Source organism: Thunnus thynnus, chromosome 1, assembly GCF_963924715.1.
Source record: "Thunnus thynnus chromosome 1, fThuThy2.1, whole genome shotgun sequence".
Classification (NCBI taxonomy): domain Eukaryota; kingdom Metazoa; phylum Chordata; class Actinopteri; order Scombriformes; family Scombridae; genus Thunnus; species Thunnus thynnus.
Window position 1 is genome coordinate 20,839,866 of NC_089517.1, and position 19,102 is coordinate 20,858,967.

At 39.7% G+C, this 19,102-nt stretch overlaps 1 protein-coding gene across 7 annotated transcripts in view; it reads right to left on the reverse strand.

Moving 5' to 3' along the window:
- The window catches only part of tcf12 (transcription factor 12), an 88,536-nt gene that overhangs the window by 13,214 nt on the left and 56,220 nt on the right, over nt 1-19,102 (reverse strand). For 6 of the 7 annotated variants that reach the window (XM_067589916.1, XM_067589909.1, XM_067589890.1 and 3 more), the window contains exons 9-13: nt 7,408-7,507; nt 6,628-6,767; nt 6,026-6,167; nt 5,769-5,839; nt 1,783-1,927 (exon numbers count right to left, since the gene is read on the reverse strand). In XM_067589916.1, coding sequence (XP_067446017.1) covers nt 1,783-1,927; nt 5,769-5,839; nt 6,026-6,167; nt 6,628-6,767; nt 7,408-7,507 — 598 coding nt within the window. Of the gene's footprint in view, nt 1-1,782; nt 1,928-5,768; nt 5,840-6,025; nt 6,168-6,627; nt 6,768-7,407; nt 7,508-12,905; nt 13,114-19,102 lie in introns of those variants that run through there. The other variant, XM_067589925.1, reaches the window with a different exon arrangement.

The following is a 19,102-nucleotide window of genomic DNA, read 5'->3' on the forward strand; positions in this document are numbered from 1 at the left end:
ATTTCTGTGCATATTACATTATAATTAGTCTATAAATGTGATTGACATGTTCTACTGTAAATAGGTGAAGAGGGGAGATCCCTGTGTGAGTCCGTCATCAGCTGAGTCACAGTCACCCTCCTTCACCCACCAGCAGATAAACGAGGCCTTTTGCAGCCTGGTCTGTGTGTGTGTGTGTGTGTATGTGTGTGTGTGTTGCGGGGGGGAACAGCTGTCCATGGGGCAGGTCAACAGCGGAGGATGAGGGGGGCGTACGTAGGGACAGCTGTCGCCACTCCATTACCACACATGACACAACTGCCCGCTAAAACAACACACTGGGCCTTCCCTTACTGTCTCCCCTCTTTCGCTTTTCATGACACCCTCGCTTCTGTCAACACAGCTGACAACCTACATATTCCACTGGTACATATCTCTTTTTAAAGTACTTTAAAACAACAGTATATTACAGAGAGGAACTTCCTCAGGTCTTCTTTCATCTGTACAGGCGATGCAGTTTTATTTGACTACTTTCTTTTTCTTCTTGCTGCACAATATAAATAAAATTCAGAACGCGGCTCGTCTGTCTATTCTCAAAAAGTCAGACTATGATAAAAAAAAAAAAAAACACAAACTGCGAAGCGCTTGTGTAATGTTAAATCCACTCCCTAAAATTGTGTCTTATTACAAATGAGAGCAAGTGCCATAATCCACATTTATAAGCCAAAGAAAAAAAAACTAGGATAACAGTTCTGTAAAAAAAAAACAAAAATATGAAAAGCTTTTCTGCAGTGTAATTCAAAACCCCTTCAAACAAAATGTTCAAATCCTTAAGCAGCCCAAAAGCCACAGTCTCAGTCCTTCTCATTTACAGTGTTAGTCTGGGGTCTGTCATTAAATTTTCCATCACTTCAAAAAATCAAATCTAAGCAAAACCTAAATGTTATTCCAACAGTACTTGTCAGCTAGCTTGAGATTTATGAACCTGAACAAAGACCCCCTCAAAAGCTCAGAGCCAAAACTAGTCTGTGACATCACAAGGAGTCTATCTGAAGCGGCTCTGTCAGCCATGAAAATAAAGCCCATGTTGTGGACTCTGGACACAGCATGTCGGGTACTTTTTTAAGGAGCAGGTGTGTTGTCAAACTCAGTAGAAACATGCAACACTGATTTCGGGCTCGTAGAACAGTTCACATAACATTGCGTGTGCGCCGGTACCGCAGATAGCAAGCAGCTAGCAGCTAAATCTAGTACAGACCATCTCTTCTCTTTGCATGAGATTAATGTTTGTTGTACATGTTCCCTAACAAATACATTTAATGAAATACAAATGACAGTGTTTCCATGACCATGCAGCCTTATTCCAGACTGAACTAAGCTTTCTTTTAGAGTGGATTAATGTAAAAATGGCATTAACAGCCCTGTCATAGATAAAGCATGGAGAATGAGTAGCGAGTGATTAGAGCGACTCTGAAGCTAAAAGAGGTATTAAATTAAAGTTTTAGGGAAACTTTCCACACTTCACTCTGCTTAGGCTTTGATTAATCCAACTAATGCACCACATAGTAAAAGTAATTAAATTAATTAAAGTCATATTCATGAAAGCCTCTTAATTAGTTTGGCTATTCCAGGTCAAGGCCTAGTTCTAATACAAGCTGATGTCTGTCTGTCATCGGCTCCTGGCACATAAAAAACCCTTTAAGAAGTAGTTTTAGAGAAGCGCGTGTTCTATTCTACAGTCGATATCTGGTTCAGGTGTGTATGAGGTGTGTATGAGATTAAAATCCAAGACTGGTGATCTACCTGGCCTTCCAGACGGGGTGCCGGCAGCAGTCACCACGGTACCTGCTGAAGCAGCACCTGCTGTGGCTGTCAGAGGTGAAGGAGAACCCACAGGTGTCGACGGGTTGGATGGAAAACTACTGCTAGTGTGGTCAGGTGAGTAAATCTGTGAGAGCACAGAGGAAGCAAAGAGTGTGGAGAGAGGAGAAAGAGAGACAGAAAGATTCATCATTAATGTACCATCAGCAGCCCTTAATAAAAATAAAATATACATCCCATGTTGCTGTTTCTCTATTTTTTACAGCTGCTGCCATCTTCAAGCAAAAACTGTATCATCAATTATGGGGATTTTACTGCCAGGGATGCCATAAAGATGTTCAGCGCATACATATGAGGCGTTAACAGTCATCTGTGCTCAGAGCACGGCCTTAACAAAATGAACCATAAACAATATTCACTTTGATGTCTTGCGCTCGTTTCTTGCTCTGTATCCACTCATGCAAGTCAGTCAGCAGTGGAAGAAGATTAACACCACTAGACAAATATATCTGAATTGCACTTTTATTTATTTGTATTTATGTTGCTGAATCAGGGCATTTGAAAACAGAAACTGTATTTACTTGTTTTATAAGTAATATTTATTTTAACTCAGGTCAACATTAAACTGAGTATTGTATATGTGATACAAAACATTACTACTACAATGGCACTTTGCTTGGAAAATGAAAATATGTTTTTACTGTTTTCAATCTCCTTTGTTTGTCTAAATATACTGATTTACAGGGATTAAAAACGGACTGGATTGTTTTTTATAAGTTCTACTAATTTTACTTTCTGTTTCTCTCTTAATATGTGATCCATACACAAAATATTAACTCAATAACTCTCCAACTCAGTGTAGTTTTGGAAGCTGTTTGTGCCATCTGTCTGTATATTGCACTGACACTGAATTAATGAGCAGGTGAACACACTTCTGTTGTTGTTTGACTGGCTATAGAAATTCAAAAAATGTAAATTTCAGGTTCAAATGCCAAGATTCAAATTTCCTGATCACACAAAGTCAGAACACAAATCTCATAGAATAAATTGAACTGCACCCATATATTACAAATAATGCTTGAAGTTGAGGAAAATGATCACAGTGACCATGACAGGAACAAGAGAAATCCATCTAAAATGGACATTTCTTAATGATGAAATAAGCATGAACAAGTTATGGTCACACTCTGATGATGACCTACAATCGAGCATATTTGTTGTACAAGCTCCAATTAAAACATAACAAGACTAAAAAGTGAGTTTTCTGCTTCCCCAGTGTGCTTTCAGCCAGTGCACATTTGGAAATGAAGACACACATCCTAACAGAAACTTGTAAAAACTTTTTAGTTTTTTACAGGAGCAGAGTTTGTTATTCATTCTAGTCATTATTCCACTGTGGCCTCAAGAAGAGCAGACGCCCAACCTGGAAACACCGTTAAGCCAACAACAGTAAAACTCAAGGGCTGCATTCAGCATGCAGCCAGAGTCTGTATTGTGAACCATATATCAAATTCTGGTATGCAATTCTGCATTTTTCTAAACTTTGTAATGTATAGACAGGTCTCTATAAGGCAAGAAACTAGAACAAATACTGTAGTGCTCTGCATGTTGCCATTTATTAAGTTTGATTTAGTTTCATTGCTGCAATAAAAGATGATGCACAGTAACTTTATTGTGTAGGTGCATCCCATGCAGGGTTACACTGAGGTCGCTGAGTTTCAGGATGACATCTCAATCACAAGGGAACGGAGAAATTGCGTCTTCAGAACTTCCACAGGGATTTCATTTATTTAAACAAATGCTGGATTAAAGCACAACCACATCCCTGATTTCTCCCCCTTTAATAAGAGGATATTTTGCCATAATGGAGCACGTCTGAGAGAACTCAGGGTATTAAGGGTGGATCCTGACTAATTAGCAGAAGAAAAAAAAAAAACAGCAGATCCACAGAGATTTCTCATCCAAGTAACAATCAAATGGAGCTTGCAGGAAACCTTTTGACTTGGGGATGATAGAATGCACTCATGATTAATAATCTCCTTATTCAATCTTGATCTCTGGGCTTTAGTTTTTCAATCAACTTGGAGTATCAGGCTGGAGGTTTCATTGAAGTGTGTCACTGAGTGTGGAGGAGGAGGAGGAGGAGGAGGAGGAGGGATCGGCCGCTTTTCTTTATGCTTTTCTATACTCTAAGAGCTCAGTGTTTCTCTCTGCTCAGCATTTTCACTCTGAGTCAAAAACTAAGGAGGATTAATAGTGTGGTCATTGCTGTGTCAGAAACCAATAAAGAGTCAAAACAAATCTCCAAACATTTCTTAGTTTCTCAAAAGCAATCTGCTTATAACCGTGACTTCTGACCCAATAATATATGACTTTCTATTCTTTTCACTCACTGGCTACTAACGCTGCATTCAAAGTGAAACATGGCTCATTTTACTGGAATAAATGAAGCTCCGCCTCGTCATCAGTTACGCTCCCGCAGGCGGCATGGGGCCAATAAGCACGGCCAATTTAAAAGGGCGGAGAACAAAAGCTCTACAAAGGGGCGGCCCGTGGAGTTGAGCCACAGCAGTTATAAACTCCCCTGTGCCCCCACTCCATCCACCCACCCCCACCCAGTCCAACCGTGTCCATTTCTCTCCAGCTTTGTCATGCTAATAGAATTGAGTCTGCAAATATAAAGGACTTAATTTGTTATTACCATCACTAAACTCTCATTTTTTGGATTCACACTAGTAAGAAAAATCCCTCCAAAATTTACAGCTTTTGCAAGGATGTGTGAAATTACACTTTTGCTATATAAAATACCAATATATCAATACGCATATTATGTCTATGCAACAAGTTAAACACCCTTTAAAGAGACTTTGGAGAAATTATGCGCTTTAGACTTCTAAAATCAAAAACAAAATTTAAGACTAAGGCCCAGTCTGGTACATTGATAAAGCCGAAATACAAATACTGTCCCTGAGAATGATTTTATTCCAACTAGACAGTATGGGGGACTGTGAAGGGAACTACTAGATAAGAAATGCTAATTATGTTATACTAACTTATAGATAAGTGCACTTTCCACATGTGTATACAATTCAAGAAATTTAGTGCGCTTACGTTCAATTCAAACAGTGAAACCCTCCACCTGTGTGTCGTTACTGTATTCCTTCCCCAGATTCCACCCTGTTTCATAATTTTATGATAGTATTTATTCCAGTATTCTCTGTCATATTGTCTTGCTTCAAGCTTTCATAAGGGAAACGATTCTTGTATCCAAGTTAGGAAAAGTGATCCTTTTAGCCATCTAACAGCAGATTATTAAATATAGTTTCTCTCACACTGTAACAAAGCTATGATAGACCTTTAGGGCATCTTCACACAGAATCTAGACTGAATCTAAATACAACCCACAGTCTATAAGTTGACGTGTACAAAAAACACTTTGCTCGTCTCTCTGTGAGCTACAGCAAATCAAATTTATGTTTGTGTGACACATTACAAGATGTCACAGATATCCCGGGCTGGTTTTCCAAAGTGCCGTGTAATCCATTGGCTTTAAGAGTATTTTTTATGTACAATTCCCTTTCTTGAATACTCTTAGTTTAAGCCCACAATTATCCAGGCTTAGGCCCAAAAACAACTACAAACATGTCCTCTGGGCATTTTTAATCAGCATTCAGTATAGCGCTTAATTCCCTGCATGATTACTGAGGTCATCTTCTTTAGAGACAGAAACGGACCATCATTTATCTAAAATTATTTAAGCGTTTAGATGCATAGAAGTTAGACTTGAGGAGAAAGGTTTCTGTTTAACAGAAAGCAAATGTTTAAGCTGAAGAAAACAATTTGAGAGTGAATGAATTTATATCAGAGACATGATCACACGCCTACACAAATCTTTTATAATTCAGTTTAATAAGAAACATGTGGTTAGATGAACTGATCTCCTAGTTAAATGTGGGGTTGTGACTCACCGAGGCTAAAGCCTTGCCCAGTGCATCTCCAGTCTGTGAGCTTCCAGTGGCGTTCCCCCGATTTGCAGCGGCTAAGAAAACACAGAGAGAGGCTTTGTAATAGCAAACTCAGACAAATGATGAGTGGTCACGGTACACAAAGCAGCTGTCCAACTGCCTGACTACCTTTACAGAATGAATGTTCGGCAATGATTACATCGAGGCCGTTGAATCTGCTGTTCTGAGCAGGTAGCTGAACTGTTAACATGACAACTTACCCATGACCCCATCGGTTGTGTTGACGGACGGAGTGTGCGCCGCAGTGACGAATGGTGAAGTGCTGGTGTTGCTTCGATGGAAGCTGGACATGGGAGGAAGACTGGCATTGATGTCCGGAGAGACTGAGTGTGCGGGGTAGTTCTGGAAGATAAAAAACAAAAACGCTCTATTTAGGGCCACAAATGTGTTTGTGTGTGTGAGGAAGAAAGAGCTCATTTATTCTCTAAAGTCTATATTCCCCTTTTGACATCTCCCAGGCAGTGATGGAGCAAAAGTTACTGGGGGAGAGACAGAGATAAAGAAATGGCAAGCAGCATCTGCAGACTCCCTGTGATGCCCAGCCAGCTGAAACAGGCAGGCAGACAAGAACAGATCAAACACAAACACAAAGAGGGTCAGCAGAGTCTTCACTGATAATAACCAGACAACAACTTACGACGCACACACCCACTCCAACTGTGGGAGCTGTGCGGAGGGAGTGCAGGGCTGGAAAATAATTTACGTGCTGTATCTTCTGAGAAATGCACATTAAATCTCTTAATGGCAATAAATAGTTAGTAACAACTCATTTTATTTGGAGGTCACCAGATGATCTGCTTACCAAACGGTCGTGTGAATGCAGGCTGCTGTAGTTTCCCGACTGTGGCATGTGAGATGAAGATCCTGCGAGCATTCCACCATAGCCGGGCTGACTGATCCCATTGGACGAGTTCCATGGGTCAGTCGAACTGTGGGTACCATCTAATGATAATAAATGAATCATTTCAGCACAGGATTTTACACAACTGGGGGCCACAACATGCAGTTAAGTCTTGACACAGAGCCAGACGGCGGCTAACCACCGTCTCTACTCTTTAAGAATTGGGGTCACCTGAGGAGTAGCTTTTTTATTTTTTTTGGCTCTTGGAACTGAAACATGATCTTTGTCCTGAACACAGCTGAGACAACACAAAGCTAAAACCAACAAAGAAGTCTGCTTTTCTGTCTAGATCTGTGTGTCAGTCAATGAAATATTTACTGTATACAGACTTAATGTAATATTGTGAAGTACTGCTAGCAAAATGAAATCAGTCGGGCATCAAAATAGAGTCTTGAATTGTATTTTGTTGTGTTAACTGTCACAAATAACTGCATGATGATGATGATTACAAAATTATATTCTTAAAATGGAGCCCAATGAAAATAAAACTGTTTAAAAGAAGTCATGGACCTGATTTCATGACCTGAATGACACACTGAGTTTACTGACACAAATCGACACAAAACATAAGAGAATATTATTTTGAAACAAAACATGTTGTGTGAGAAGACGTTCACTTGATTTAATTGCTGCACCAGTAAACAGACATAAATAGACATGAAAATCTGCCTCTGAACTTACCAAAGAAAGTGCTTGCAAACATACTGCTGGAGGGCTTAGGAGAGGAGTAAGAGGGTGAATCTCTGTTGAAGTCCTCTGAGTTTGGAGATGGTGCGTACACCTGCCATGAGAACATGAATGTTGTTAGTACTGTAAGATACAGTAAAGCAGTAAACTGATTGTTTCTTCAAAGTGTAGAATAAAGAGACACGACTCAGGCACACTGTACTGTCAAGTATAATGACTGAAACCTATAAAATGTGGCAGCTTTTATCTCAGTTGAGGTAAACACCTTCAACGCAAATACAAAGTACAATCACAATTACACATATCTGGGTGCATTAAAGCATGTGCTCTCACTAAGCGGCAACCTCCGGGGCTGAAAAATGAAGCCAACTCAGAAGTGCCAAAAACTGCAGTTCCTCAAATGGCCACTTGAGGCTGACTACAAAAGCAAGTCAATCCCCATAGACCTCCATGTTTGTTTTAATGGTTTTAAGCCTGTTTTTTGCTAGCGAAAATTAGCATCAGCATTATCACAGTTAACCGAAGACTGTAAATGCACCGTGCTAACCAAGCTAGCAGCTAGCATTAGGGTCAGCTCCATCCTCTTGTCCAAATATGGTCAACTCTGGCTCCAAAAATCCAGAATGCAAACTCGAGGCTTTAAAACAGGAATCCACAAACCAATGGGTGACGTCACTACATCCATTATTTTTTACAGTCTATAGAGCTCACACACATATACGCATGCACAAGTAAAAACACGTACTGTAGATATGGCCCTAAAACCACAAACGTGCGCACACTTTAATGACTAGCAAGCAATCAAGCTCATGAAGGGAGGAGTGGATTATCGGGGGTATTTGCATTTCAGATCAACTCAACCTCTAATGGAAGTATAATGATACCCGCTTACATGCATAGACTAAACGCCTGGCAAATTAAAGCATTCCCAGAGAGGCAGAAATCAAATAAGTGATACAAAAACAGCCTGCTTTGCTTTCTTTATATTTGTACCTGCAAAGCTGGTGGTAGAGTGAAAGGAGAAGCACAATGGGCATGCTGTTGTACAGCTGTGTGTGTGCCAAGCTAGGCGGGAGGATCAAAGACACTGGAGGCCAAACACCAGCGATGTGGTCTCTGACTTCATCCACTCCACATGGAGGGCGAAAGACAGAGCGCACTGGAAGGGAAGAAGGGAGAAAAGGTTTGGACAAATTCTCCCTCCCACTGACAGGACTGGATGACCTCTCCGTCATGTAACACTAATCAGAGCCAGACCTGCCAGCTAGATTCCACCTGCACATTTCCAGCCCACGTCTCATCCTCTGCTTACTTGTGAGACAAATTCCTCTTTTAATGGCCTCACATCGCACTGAGATGTTGACATTAAGACAGCTCACTCCGAAAAGAGTGGCTTTTTAATGTGCTGACGACCATAAAGGTTGTTTACTTGCTTAAGTTGTTTTTTCATAGTTTATGATACAGCATTGAAGGGAAATATATCAATTCAATTCAATCAGTCGCTTGCACACATGTGAACATTATATAAATGCAGAACGCAGCTTAAGTGAGACTCGGGGTTGTCGGGCTTTGCTGAGTGAGCAGGACTGCAGCATGTTGTTGTCTGGGTGTGTAATTAAAGTGCTGTGGGAGGGGTGGAGCTCTCATGGGTCTTCTGGCTTACACATGTGACCAGGGTTGATAGTAGTTCCATGGAGAGCTCAGGTTAGCCTCGCACAGGAGCCCGGGCTTTTGTCTTTTGCCTCTGTCAGACGTTCAATGGGCAGCATATGGCAGTGGATAATGCTAATTGTCCTTTTTACCCTGGGCTAACCAGTCAAAGCATTAATAAACCATCCCAAACACTGGGTGCCTCATTCTGCCAGCCTATGGAAGAGAGGGCCCGCCTGGGTTTCCTTTTACAAGGCCATTAATTAAAAGCCGTCACTCAAACGGATCAGCAGACCAACAGACCTACACCAGTTGTTTGAACATCAGAGGGTATTTCTTATTAAAAAATAAATGCCCCTTTCAGATTATATTTAGTTTTCACACAGAATAGGTCTCCCTAACACAAAATCATATAAAGTAATAGTCAACACCATAATCGAAGGAAAAGTAACCAAAAAGACAAACCTTAATGAAAATAATTTTTATTTTTTTTTATTTTCAGTTCAGCAGCGACTTGATTAACTAGCTATCAACAACAAAAAGGCAAACTATGAGGCCAAAATATCATGATGAGAGATAATTTTACCTTCTGATAAGCTATGAAGTCTGGTTTGAGGTAGTGACAGAACATTTTGAGCTGTTGGTGAATAATACCCTGCTTTAGATGAATGATACTGGATTGAGTTAATGCCTTTCAACACTTCACTGCGCACCTTCCCACGTCTTAAAGCCTGTACCTGCCTTTGAAGTTATTGCCACACCAATCAAAATATCAACTGTTAAAAGACAAGCTGTCAATCTACACGAAGGATGTAACTTAATAACAGGAAAGGAAATTTAAAAAAAAAAACTGAGGAAAAATCAGGCTAAAGGCCAAGAAGCTCAAACAGGAGAGTTCAAACACTCTTGATGGTGTGTCTTTTTTTTGTGTTGTATGTCATTACTTGGAATCGAACCATATCTCTAGGGCATTTTGTTTCAAGTCCAAATCTTACACACTTACAGGGCTTAGTATGCACAACAGACACAATGCCTCTTCAAACTACAGGACTGCTCAGCCTGCTTAGAGGGGCGTTGTTCAACATTTGTGCCTGATACCTGTCAATGCGTTCTGAAAAATAAAGCGCTCAGTACTCTCATGCATAAAACTGTGACACTAAACTAACAGACTCACAATGAGCAACTTTCATTGGCAAGATGTTTTGACATCAGGAATGTTTTAAGAGAAATTTAGATGTTTTCAAGACTATGAACTTCACAGGAACACTTCACACTTATCTGGTTAAGTTTAAAAAATCCTTCAAGATTAAAATCTTCTTGTAATAAGCAAAGAGAATAACTAACACGACCACACAGAATGCCTAAAAGCTCAAATATTTACAGTAAATGTAATGTTTTCACATGAAACTGGAGTATAAACAAGTAAATGTAAATGCTCTTGCAAGTAAATGCTCTCTTGCATAAACACATCAGCACTTTAGCTATACAGCAAGTGAAAACTCAACCAAAGGTAGAAACCAGAACAAAACAGAATAATCTATTATATTATTTAAAATGTTCCATCAACCCTTTCAGCCACCTTAAACCATACTAACCAATACTACCTACTAACCAAAGTCAAAGCACACCAATATGCATTTGGATGCATGACTTTATTTGTCTTATGACACAGGCAAGTAACTGAAGATGCAGCATGTTTCTTTTTCTTCTTGTTGTCAAAGCTGTAAAATCTTTTATCCAACTGCACACTGTGACAGCTGAGCAGCCCACTGAGAGTCAGGTTCTCTAAAAATAGAGCAGCAACCACACTGCAGAATGATACCCACCAGTCGTTAATGCCTCAAAAATTTGGTTTTGGCATAAATGCAACATCATTAACTACTCAGAAGATGTGTGTCATGCGCATACAGTATAAATGACAGATCAACTAACACACACACAAGCACACACACCATCACCCACGCTCTGACTTTGTGTTTCACATGCACTCAAGCATGCACGCTTCACTGCATGTGCAACACATGTGCACATTTGAGGGATGTAAGGATTAGCTTCTGGCGATGAGCGCTAACCTTTTAGAAAGCGTGGTACCTGTTGCACTACGAGCCAACAACAACAAGCACGTCTCCCACCTTAAAGACCACATGTTGGCTCTTTTGTGTACTATTTGTGGAAATCATTTAATGACATTCCACTTGTGGAGGGAAGCTTTCTGTGAAGTAAGACAAGTTTAAAAAAAAAAAAAAAAAAAAAAAAAAGAGGGTCTAACAATTGCTGCAGGGCTTTCACTTCAATTTTTCCTTCTTCACTAATAGGAGACGGAAGAAAGATCAGTGAGCTGCTCCATCTGTATTGGTTCCGTGCCACCAGCTCACAAGCCAACGGCCCACTGTGAATTCTCCCAGTGCTCCAGATGGTGAGCCTGCTATGCAACTCTGCATTTATAACAAATTAATGTGGATCAAGTTGATGCAAAGAATGAGCACCATCCTTCTTTTTCCTTGCAAGGAAAACAAAAATAAATTGGTGCTGGTTATTTAACAAGTGCTTTTGATCATAAAGTTTGCCCATTCGGTCCACATGCTATCAATTTTCTCCCCATCACCAACTGTAACACAAGCCTGTTAATACTTAATATGAAAAAGATCAAAGTCATCTTTTGTGCAGCGGGAACAAAGAGGAAATGCTGTAATGGGTTATAAGGAAAGTTGAAACGCAAGATTGAGTAAGATGACCTTTTTAATACAATGTCATAAAAAGGCTAAACTCTTTCATTTTTCCTTCAAATGCATGTGCCCTTTCTATAATAGCACAGGCAATGACAGGTGGAAATCTGCCTGTGTAATTTGCTTATGACAGGATCATTACTTAAGGATTACTGAAAGGCACTACAGAGCTCCTTCAGCCATTGTTAAAACTATGTCCTTGAGCAGATTCATATGCACACAAGATTAGTTTTTCCATTTCTTTTTTTTTACCATGAAGACAGAAAGAATATTCTGTGATAGCACAACCGAGCTTTACACTTACTTACATACTCAAAACAACAGTGAAAACTCAGTTCCTTCAAGTCCAAGTAAACCCAACACACATACACACACACACACCAAGATGCATTTATTTACAGAAAAACTACTCACACAGCTTTCAGAGTAACAAAAATCAAAGAAGTCATTACAGAGAAGTTCAGAAATCACATTAGGCTCCCTGTGGCGTCAAGAATGCCAATGTGATTAAAAACAGATGGAATAACAGCAACACTGGTGCTTGGAGCTCAATCTGCAAACAGGAAAGTCTAACCTCAACAGGCAGCCTCTTTCCCTTAATCATTCCCAGACTCCCACTTGTTATTATTTCAACCCAGTCTCGGAGCTGAAGCAACCAGCCAGTAAAAATAAATTCAAGGCTGCAAAAAAGCTCTTTCTGCCACACTGTTTCATTATGTCTATGAGAAAAAAAAGTTTTTAAAATGACAAAACTTTTTTTTATGTGTTGCCTAGAATTTGTAGAAGAATGAACTTGTTTATACAAAGCAGAAATCCAAAGCAGCATAAAAAAAAATGTGCTAAAATAAGTTTATGACACACTCAAAATGTTGTATTTAATTGTGCTGTCACACAGCTTTAACTGATGTAATGGAAAATCAGAGAGAGGAGCAGCGGACTCACATGCATGCAGGACGCAGTGGTTTTATCTTAAAAATAAATAAAATACAGCATTCATAGAGACGAGTACAGTCAGATGGACAGACAGACCAAGAGCGACAGTCCGTGGGATACACTCACACACACTTCTTCTCTGTCTAATACACACACACACACATTCCCAAAGAGATTACTCACCGATTTCCCGTTGTAGTAATACATTAAAGAGTTACTGCCCATTCCAGGGACAGGGTAGGCGCAATACATTATAGCTTTAACAATTTAAGTGATAACGGTACACTACAACAGCACACTAGCTTTCTCTCTGGACATACATCCAAAGCGTTCAAAAGGGACTAATAATTCTTTCAGTACTGGCCTCCACACACACACGACCCACTCAGAGGAAACTTATGCAAAGCAGGATTGTACCATTCCACACTGTGGGAGGGGGGTGGCTGTCAGAAGGGAGTGGCTCATATGGTACATCCCTCTCTTAAGCCTCTAAGTGCTGAGGCAGAGAGGAAAAGGACGGGGGGGAAGGGAGGCAATGGGGAGGTGGGTATAGAAAAGATAAAGGGAAGTGGGTGGGACAGAAAACAAATGTGTGAGCGGATTTAGACAGAGAGGGAAAAAAATGTTAAATTCCCAGCATAAAAAAATGCAGATTTCTGCAGGGGAACCCCTACAAACTAAAACTAAAATAATTGAATTCTTAGCAAGAGTTTGTTAATATGTGTGATTTCAAAGGCGACCAAATGGGAGCAGAAGTAAGTGCTTGTTCTCCTCTGCACGTTTTAATCCCAAGTGTCTAATCTTTTTGTTTCTGCGATGATTAAACGCATCTACAGGCAGTGAGGTAAAATATAGCTTTTGTAAGAGCGCAACCATCTGGCAACACATTTTACCTGTTCCCACACTCGGCTCGCACACCAATTAGGAGTCATTAAGTAAGAGAAAGTGAACACGCAAGAAAGAAAAAAAAACAGCAGTTCAAATGGATGTATCCAAATCCAGGTAATGTGAAGAGAAAAAAGATCGACTAGATGGAGGGTATTTATGAAATGTAAAATATGAGTTTAGGTGTTGGCAGAATGAGATGTTGAGTTGAGAAGTGCCTGTAAACACTGAGTTGTAAAGCATGCAACAGCTGCAAAGGGGCTGGCTCGTGACGTCGGAACAGGAAAATAATGCTCCACTTCCTAAACCCTGGGGGCCTCGGACGGGGGGGGAACGCTGGAGGGGGGGCAAAACATCGACAGCCATTTTACTACGGTTTACTGTCACTGCAAGCCACACAGCTCCCCATTACCTTCATCATATGGGAGGAGGGAGAGGAGGGGAGAGCAAAGGAGAGGAGAAGAAAGGAGAGGAGGAGAGGATAGATACCATATTCCACTGAGAGCCCGGCCTGTACAGTCTGACTGGAGCCTTTCATGTCTACCACTCGAAGCTTCCTGGACTAAACACAGGCCTGTAGATTCATTGAGAACATTATTGTTATAGAAAGATGAAGGCTTCCACTTCCCTAAGAAAACTAGGCCTTTATTATGCTTTTCCTTTAGTACTGTTATTATTTATCCTCCCCCTTTCTTCTTTGGGACTCTTTTAAACTCTTCCAAAAACACTGGCTCTACATGCTGTTACCGCTTTATATCTGGCGCTGTTTCAAGTTGATGCTCTAAGGAAAATGGTCATGATAGAAGTGTTTGAAGGGTCTAAAACAAGTCCAGACACAGAGCACAGTGTTGCGAGGAAAACACATGAAAGCAAAGAAAAATGGGCATTAATTTGGGGAAATCGTGCGCACATATCATCCCAGGGCCCAGCTGAGTCAGGACACTGCCAGCGCATTTCTTTTTATAATGACTCTGCGGGAGACACAGTGGGAATGTCTGTGCATTTCAAGTAATGGAAAAGTTTTGTTTGGTTAAACCTTATGAATCAACGACTGTGACACTCAGTTTTGATGTCGTGAAAAGCCGTCAACATCAGTCTGGGAGATGAAGGCCCAGCTCCACCCACCTGTTCACACATCCCTCTCTAAAGACGCTCGAGGCATCACAGGGTGCTTTTCTTGGAGTTTGTTAGGGTGTTAAAAAAACACCGAGCAAATCCACAGGCTGAGGTCACCCCCATCTCATGCATGGATTTAGCAATGATGTCATCAGACAGGAAGATTGTTTCCTGTAAGAAGCTCTGGCTCTAATTAAGGAGGGCTGACTTGGAGAGTGGGGGGTGTGCGGGGGATTCTGTCCGCTGTCCTCCTACACTCCTTGCTCTATGATGAAAAGACTGATTTTAATACAGTTCTATTTTTTTCTTATGTTTTGGTTATTTAGGCTAATTAGGCCTACTTTTATGCCACTGCTATGAAATCCTGTTCAAATGAAATGGTTTCTCCTTTTGTATAATATCATTGACAGTTTATCTTCTTTCCTTTTCTTGTTTCACGTCCGAACAAGTCAACTGGGATAACATCTTTGTCAGCCATCACCTCATCACTACTACAGATACATCCTGTTTCCTATTTTGCTCCCTGATCACCGAACACACTACAATCACAGCAAATACAACAAAAATCTGCTCATTAATCAATTCTACATTCATCTGTCAAGGTAAACATTAAACTAAATGCCTAGTTGGCTATTGTAAGTTGGTGACGTAATTTGAACACAATGTTGTGTGATCAGCTAATAGCGTTGTTATATATTTAATGCACTAATAATACACATCATCTAGTCTATGTATTCAAGATGTAGGTATATGTGAAAGACAAGATATATAGACTAGATACAAGTCTAAGCTTTGAAACAATGTCACTGTTTTTTAAGCTTATAGTAGTGCTTAAGGTAATATCATAAAGTAAACTGTTCATGATTACTGTTGTAAAGTGTTAACATTGTGCATCTAACAGCAGAATGTTAATTCTATCTATTCTGATAAATTTAAGTCTGATATATTACTCTTCTAAAAAATTTTTTTTGCTTTTTTCACTTTCATAAGATTCCTTTATTTGCATTTATAACTAAAACAATAAAGATTATTTTATAAAAGTAATAACAGTGACCCAAGGGTTGCAGGTTTGATGTGGAAAGTGGTGGGGACATAAACTTGGCTGGGAGTTTTTCATATTTTTCATTGCATTTCCTGCCATTTTACACAATATACGAAAATAATATAGTACTTTCTTGAATACAATAAAAGGTGAGAAATGATCAGTACAGTCTGACAACTATATTGTGGCTCTATAAGATAACATTACTTACAGAACACAGTTGAAATACTTACCTGGTCACCTCTTTCTCCTCTCTCTGTCTGGACTGGGCTGTCTCTCTCTCTCTCTCTCTCTCTCTCTTTCTCTCTCTTTCTCTCTCTCTCTCTCTCTCTCTCTGTCTGTCTGCCTCTACTTCTCTCTGATGCCTGTATGGACAACCACTATGTAATACACTGACAACCATATTGTGGCTCTATAAGATAACATTACAGCTTACAGTTGAAATGCTTACCTGGTTACCTCTTTCTCCTCTCTGGGCCTGAATTGGACTGAGTCTCTCTCTCTCTCTCTGTCTGTGTCCATCTCACTCTCATACCTGTATAAACAACCACTATATAATACACTGTCACTGACAACCATATTTGTCTAGTTTTGGTCTTTTACATCAGAAGGATGTGCTCAATGAGATAACATTACAGCGCACAGGTCTGTCTCTCTCTGATACCTGTATTGACAACCACAACTTAGCACTCTGTTCATGCACTTAGAATGAGTGATGGGAGAAATTGGTTTAAAACAATGCTCAAATCAGAGGGAAGGTGCTCTTTGAGGTAACATTACAGCTCATAGTGCAAATTCTTACCTGATCACTCCTCTTTTCTTTCCCTGCCTGGGCTTCCTCTCTTTCTTTTTCTGTCTCTCTCATGTCTGTATTAACAACAAATACAACTATACAAGTTATAAAAATGAAGGGAACTTCTGATTTGCAAGACACAACAAGATAATAAGTTAACTCACCAAGCACATGCTTACTGGCAAATGATTTGCTGAAAGATGTAAAGCAAGTGTGCTAACTCAGCTTTTTACTACATACATAGCAACTTACATTTACCAAGAAATAGTACTTCTCTTTTTTTCTTGACGTCCATGACACTAATCCAGACTGCTGAATTAAGAGGAAATATTGCAAGAGGTTCAATCAATCATCAGAAAATGATTAATTGTAATGTCAACTACAGTAACCCTGTAGCCACACAGATGGGATTCGAAACTGGGGAAGACAGAATAGCAAACTAGCAATCCTGGAAGAATTACTGATGCTGCTCTTCTTTGGCCAACAGGTATAATGCCATCATGAGAAGAACAAAAACAGTTAATGTTAGCCAAAGTCAAAAGTAAGAGCACAAAATCACCCTACAGCACACTCTTGCTAACAACGTTATCTGTTAATGTTACCTAAGTATATTAGCTACTATGTCTAACTATTGTACAGTGCTAACCTACAGTTCCTGGTCTGTAGTGAGTTAGCCAGCACAGCTGTGCGTTTCATATCACCGAACATTCAACGTGTTTAATTTGATACCGGTACCATATTGTTATGATCACAGAGGGCAAAGCAGCTGTGACACGACAGCCTTGTCTTATGCTCTACCCTCGAGCTCCTATGACTACGAGCACTGCGCTGTTTCTGATTCATCCAAAATGCACTCCAGCAATCACATCGCTGCATGTAAAGGAGGCGGGAACAAAGCGAACAAACACCAATAGAAACTCTATTTCTCATCTAGTGGGAACATGAGGGATTTAACCCTTTGTAGAGCCAATGGAACTTATATTTGATTTAAAAGCATATGCAATTAATATTGAATGAGCGGTGGAGACAATTTTAGGTAATCAGAAAAGTGGTAGGGATATATCCCCACCATCCCGACCATAAATTACACCCATGGGGACTCTTGAAATCAGTTTTAGCACATCTCGTGCCCAAGAAGTCTTACATAAAGACCTTTGTACAGTCACAGTTTTTTTCCAGGTTCAAATTTATGAAAAAATATTGTGAGTATTGGACTGTCTGGCCTACCCAACTGTCAGCATAGTGGGCCTATAAAACTGGGAGTTAGGACTCAGACACACTCTGACAGCAGAAATAGTTTTTAATAGAAGGGAAAAGCAAGGAAACCACTGCTGCAAACACTTGCAGACACTGCATTTCAGACAAACATCACAAGACATCTGAATGCACAAACACTGCTGTATAAGAAATATAGTGTTGGTTCAACAGTTATATACACAGAGTCAATGCTATAAAACTCTTGACTGAAAGTGGTTGTGGTTCCCTGAGAGCTGGACAATATGGTCAGGTCTATGCAACTGTGTCTAATGAATGAGATCAACAGGATGCCAACAATCCTGAGAAAGACGCTGCACTTTTCTTGTGCCCTCTCTCTGTCCATGATAAAGATCAAGATCCTCAGCAGCTACAACTGCAGCTCATAGACATGGTGATTATACGATGTGCTTTTATCAAGGTCTTGACAAGAGAAATATCCCCATGTAAGAAGCCACGCAAAGAGAATGCTGAGCTTGTTCATGAACTTAATCTGATAAATCTGAAAATCAAATAAACTTGACTGACTGCCACCTACTTGAGATACTGAGACTGTTAACAACAGCTGTGTCTGCGGCATAATAAGGCAGGCTTGTCCCATGGGGGTGTCCAACCACAGAATAAAAACATTAAGTCAAGCAATAAAACACACAAACAAAAAATATGGAATGTACCTGTAGGCCTTAAATTATATATTAGGTTTAATAATAAGATTATTTTAAGTTTAAAAAAGAACAAAATAATGAATGTTAAAACAAAAGAGCAAAGGTTACTTACTAAATGTAAATGTTGAACACATTTACGTGATTTGTGTAATCAGTTCAACCTTTCTGCAGTAACCTTATTTCTTAAACGTTATTAAACAAGAAACTTTTCTGTGTGTGTGTGTGTGTTTTACAGTGTGTCTGACAGTTTTCATGGTGGAAACTGATTTTTTTTGTGGGTTTTGTGACAAAATTACAAGTAGCTTGTTTTAAAATTTGCTTTTTTAAAACACATTAGATAAGCACTGGTACAAATCCATGTTTTTTTACAAAATGTCATAAAAAATTAGACTTGCAATACAGATGGTAGTAATCATTAGGCAGCAAAGTTTTTCCAATCGGGCCCTTTATAATTCTTCTTTCGTACATACATTGCATGCATTTGTGTTTTCAGTCATGCTTACAAACCTGCAAGAAGGCTACACACAGATTAATAAAAGGACAACAATAGCTATTTAAAACTTGCTTTAAAAGACTGACGGCCATAAACATATGTTGCAAAGCTATTAACTATAGCCATCCCTCA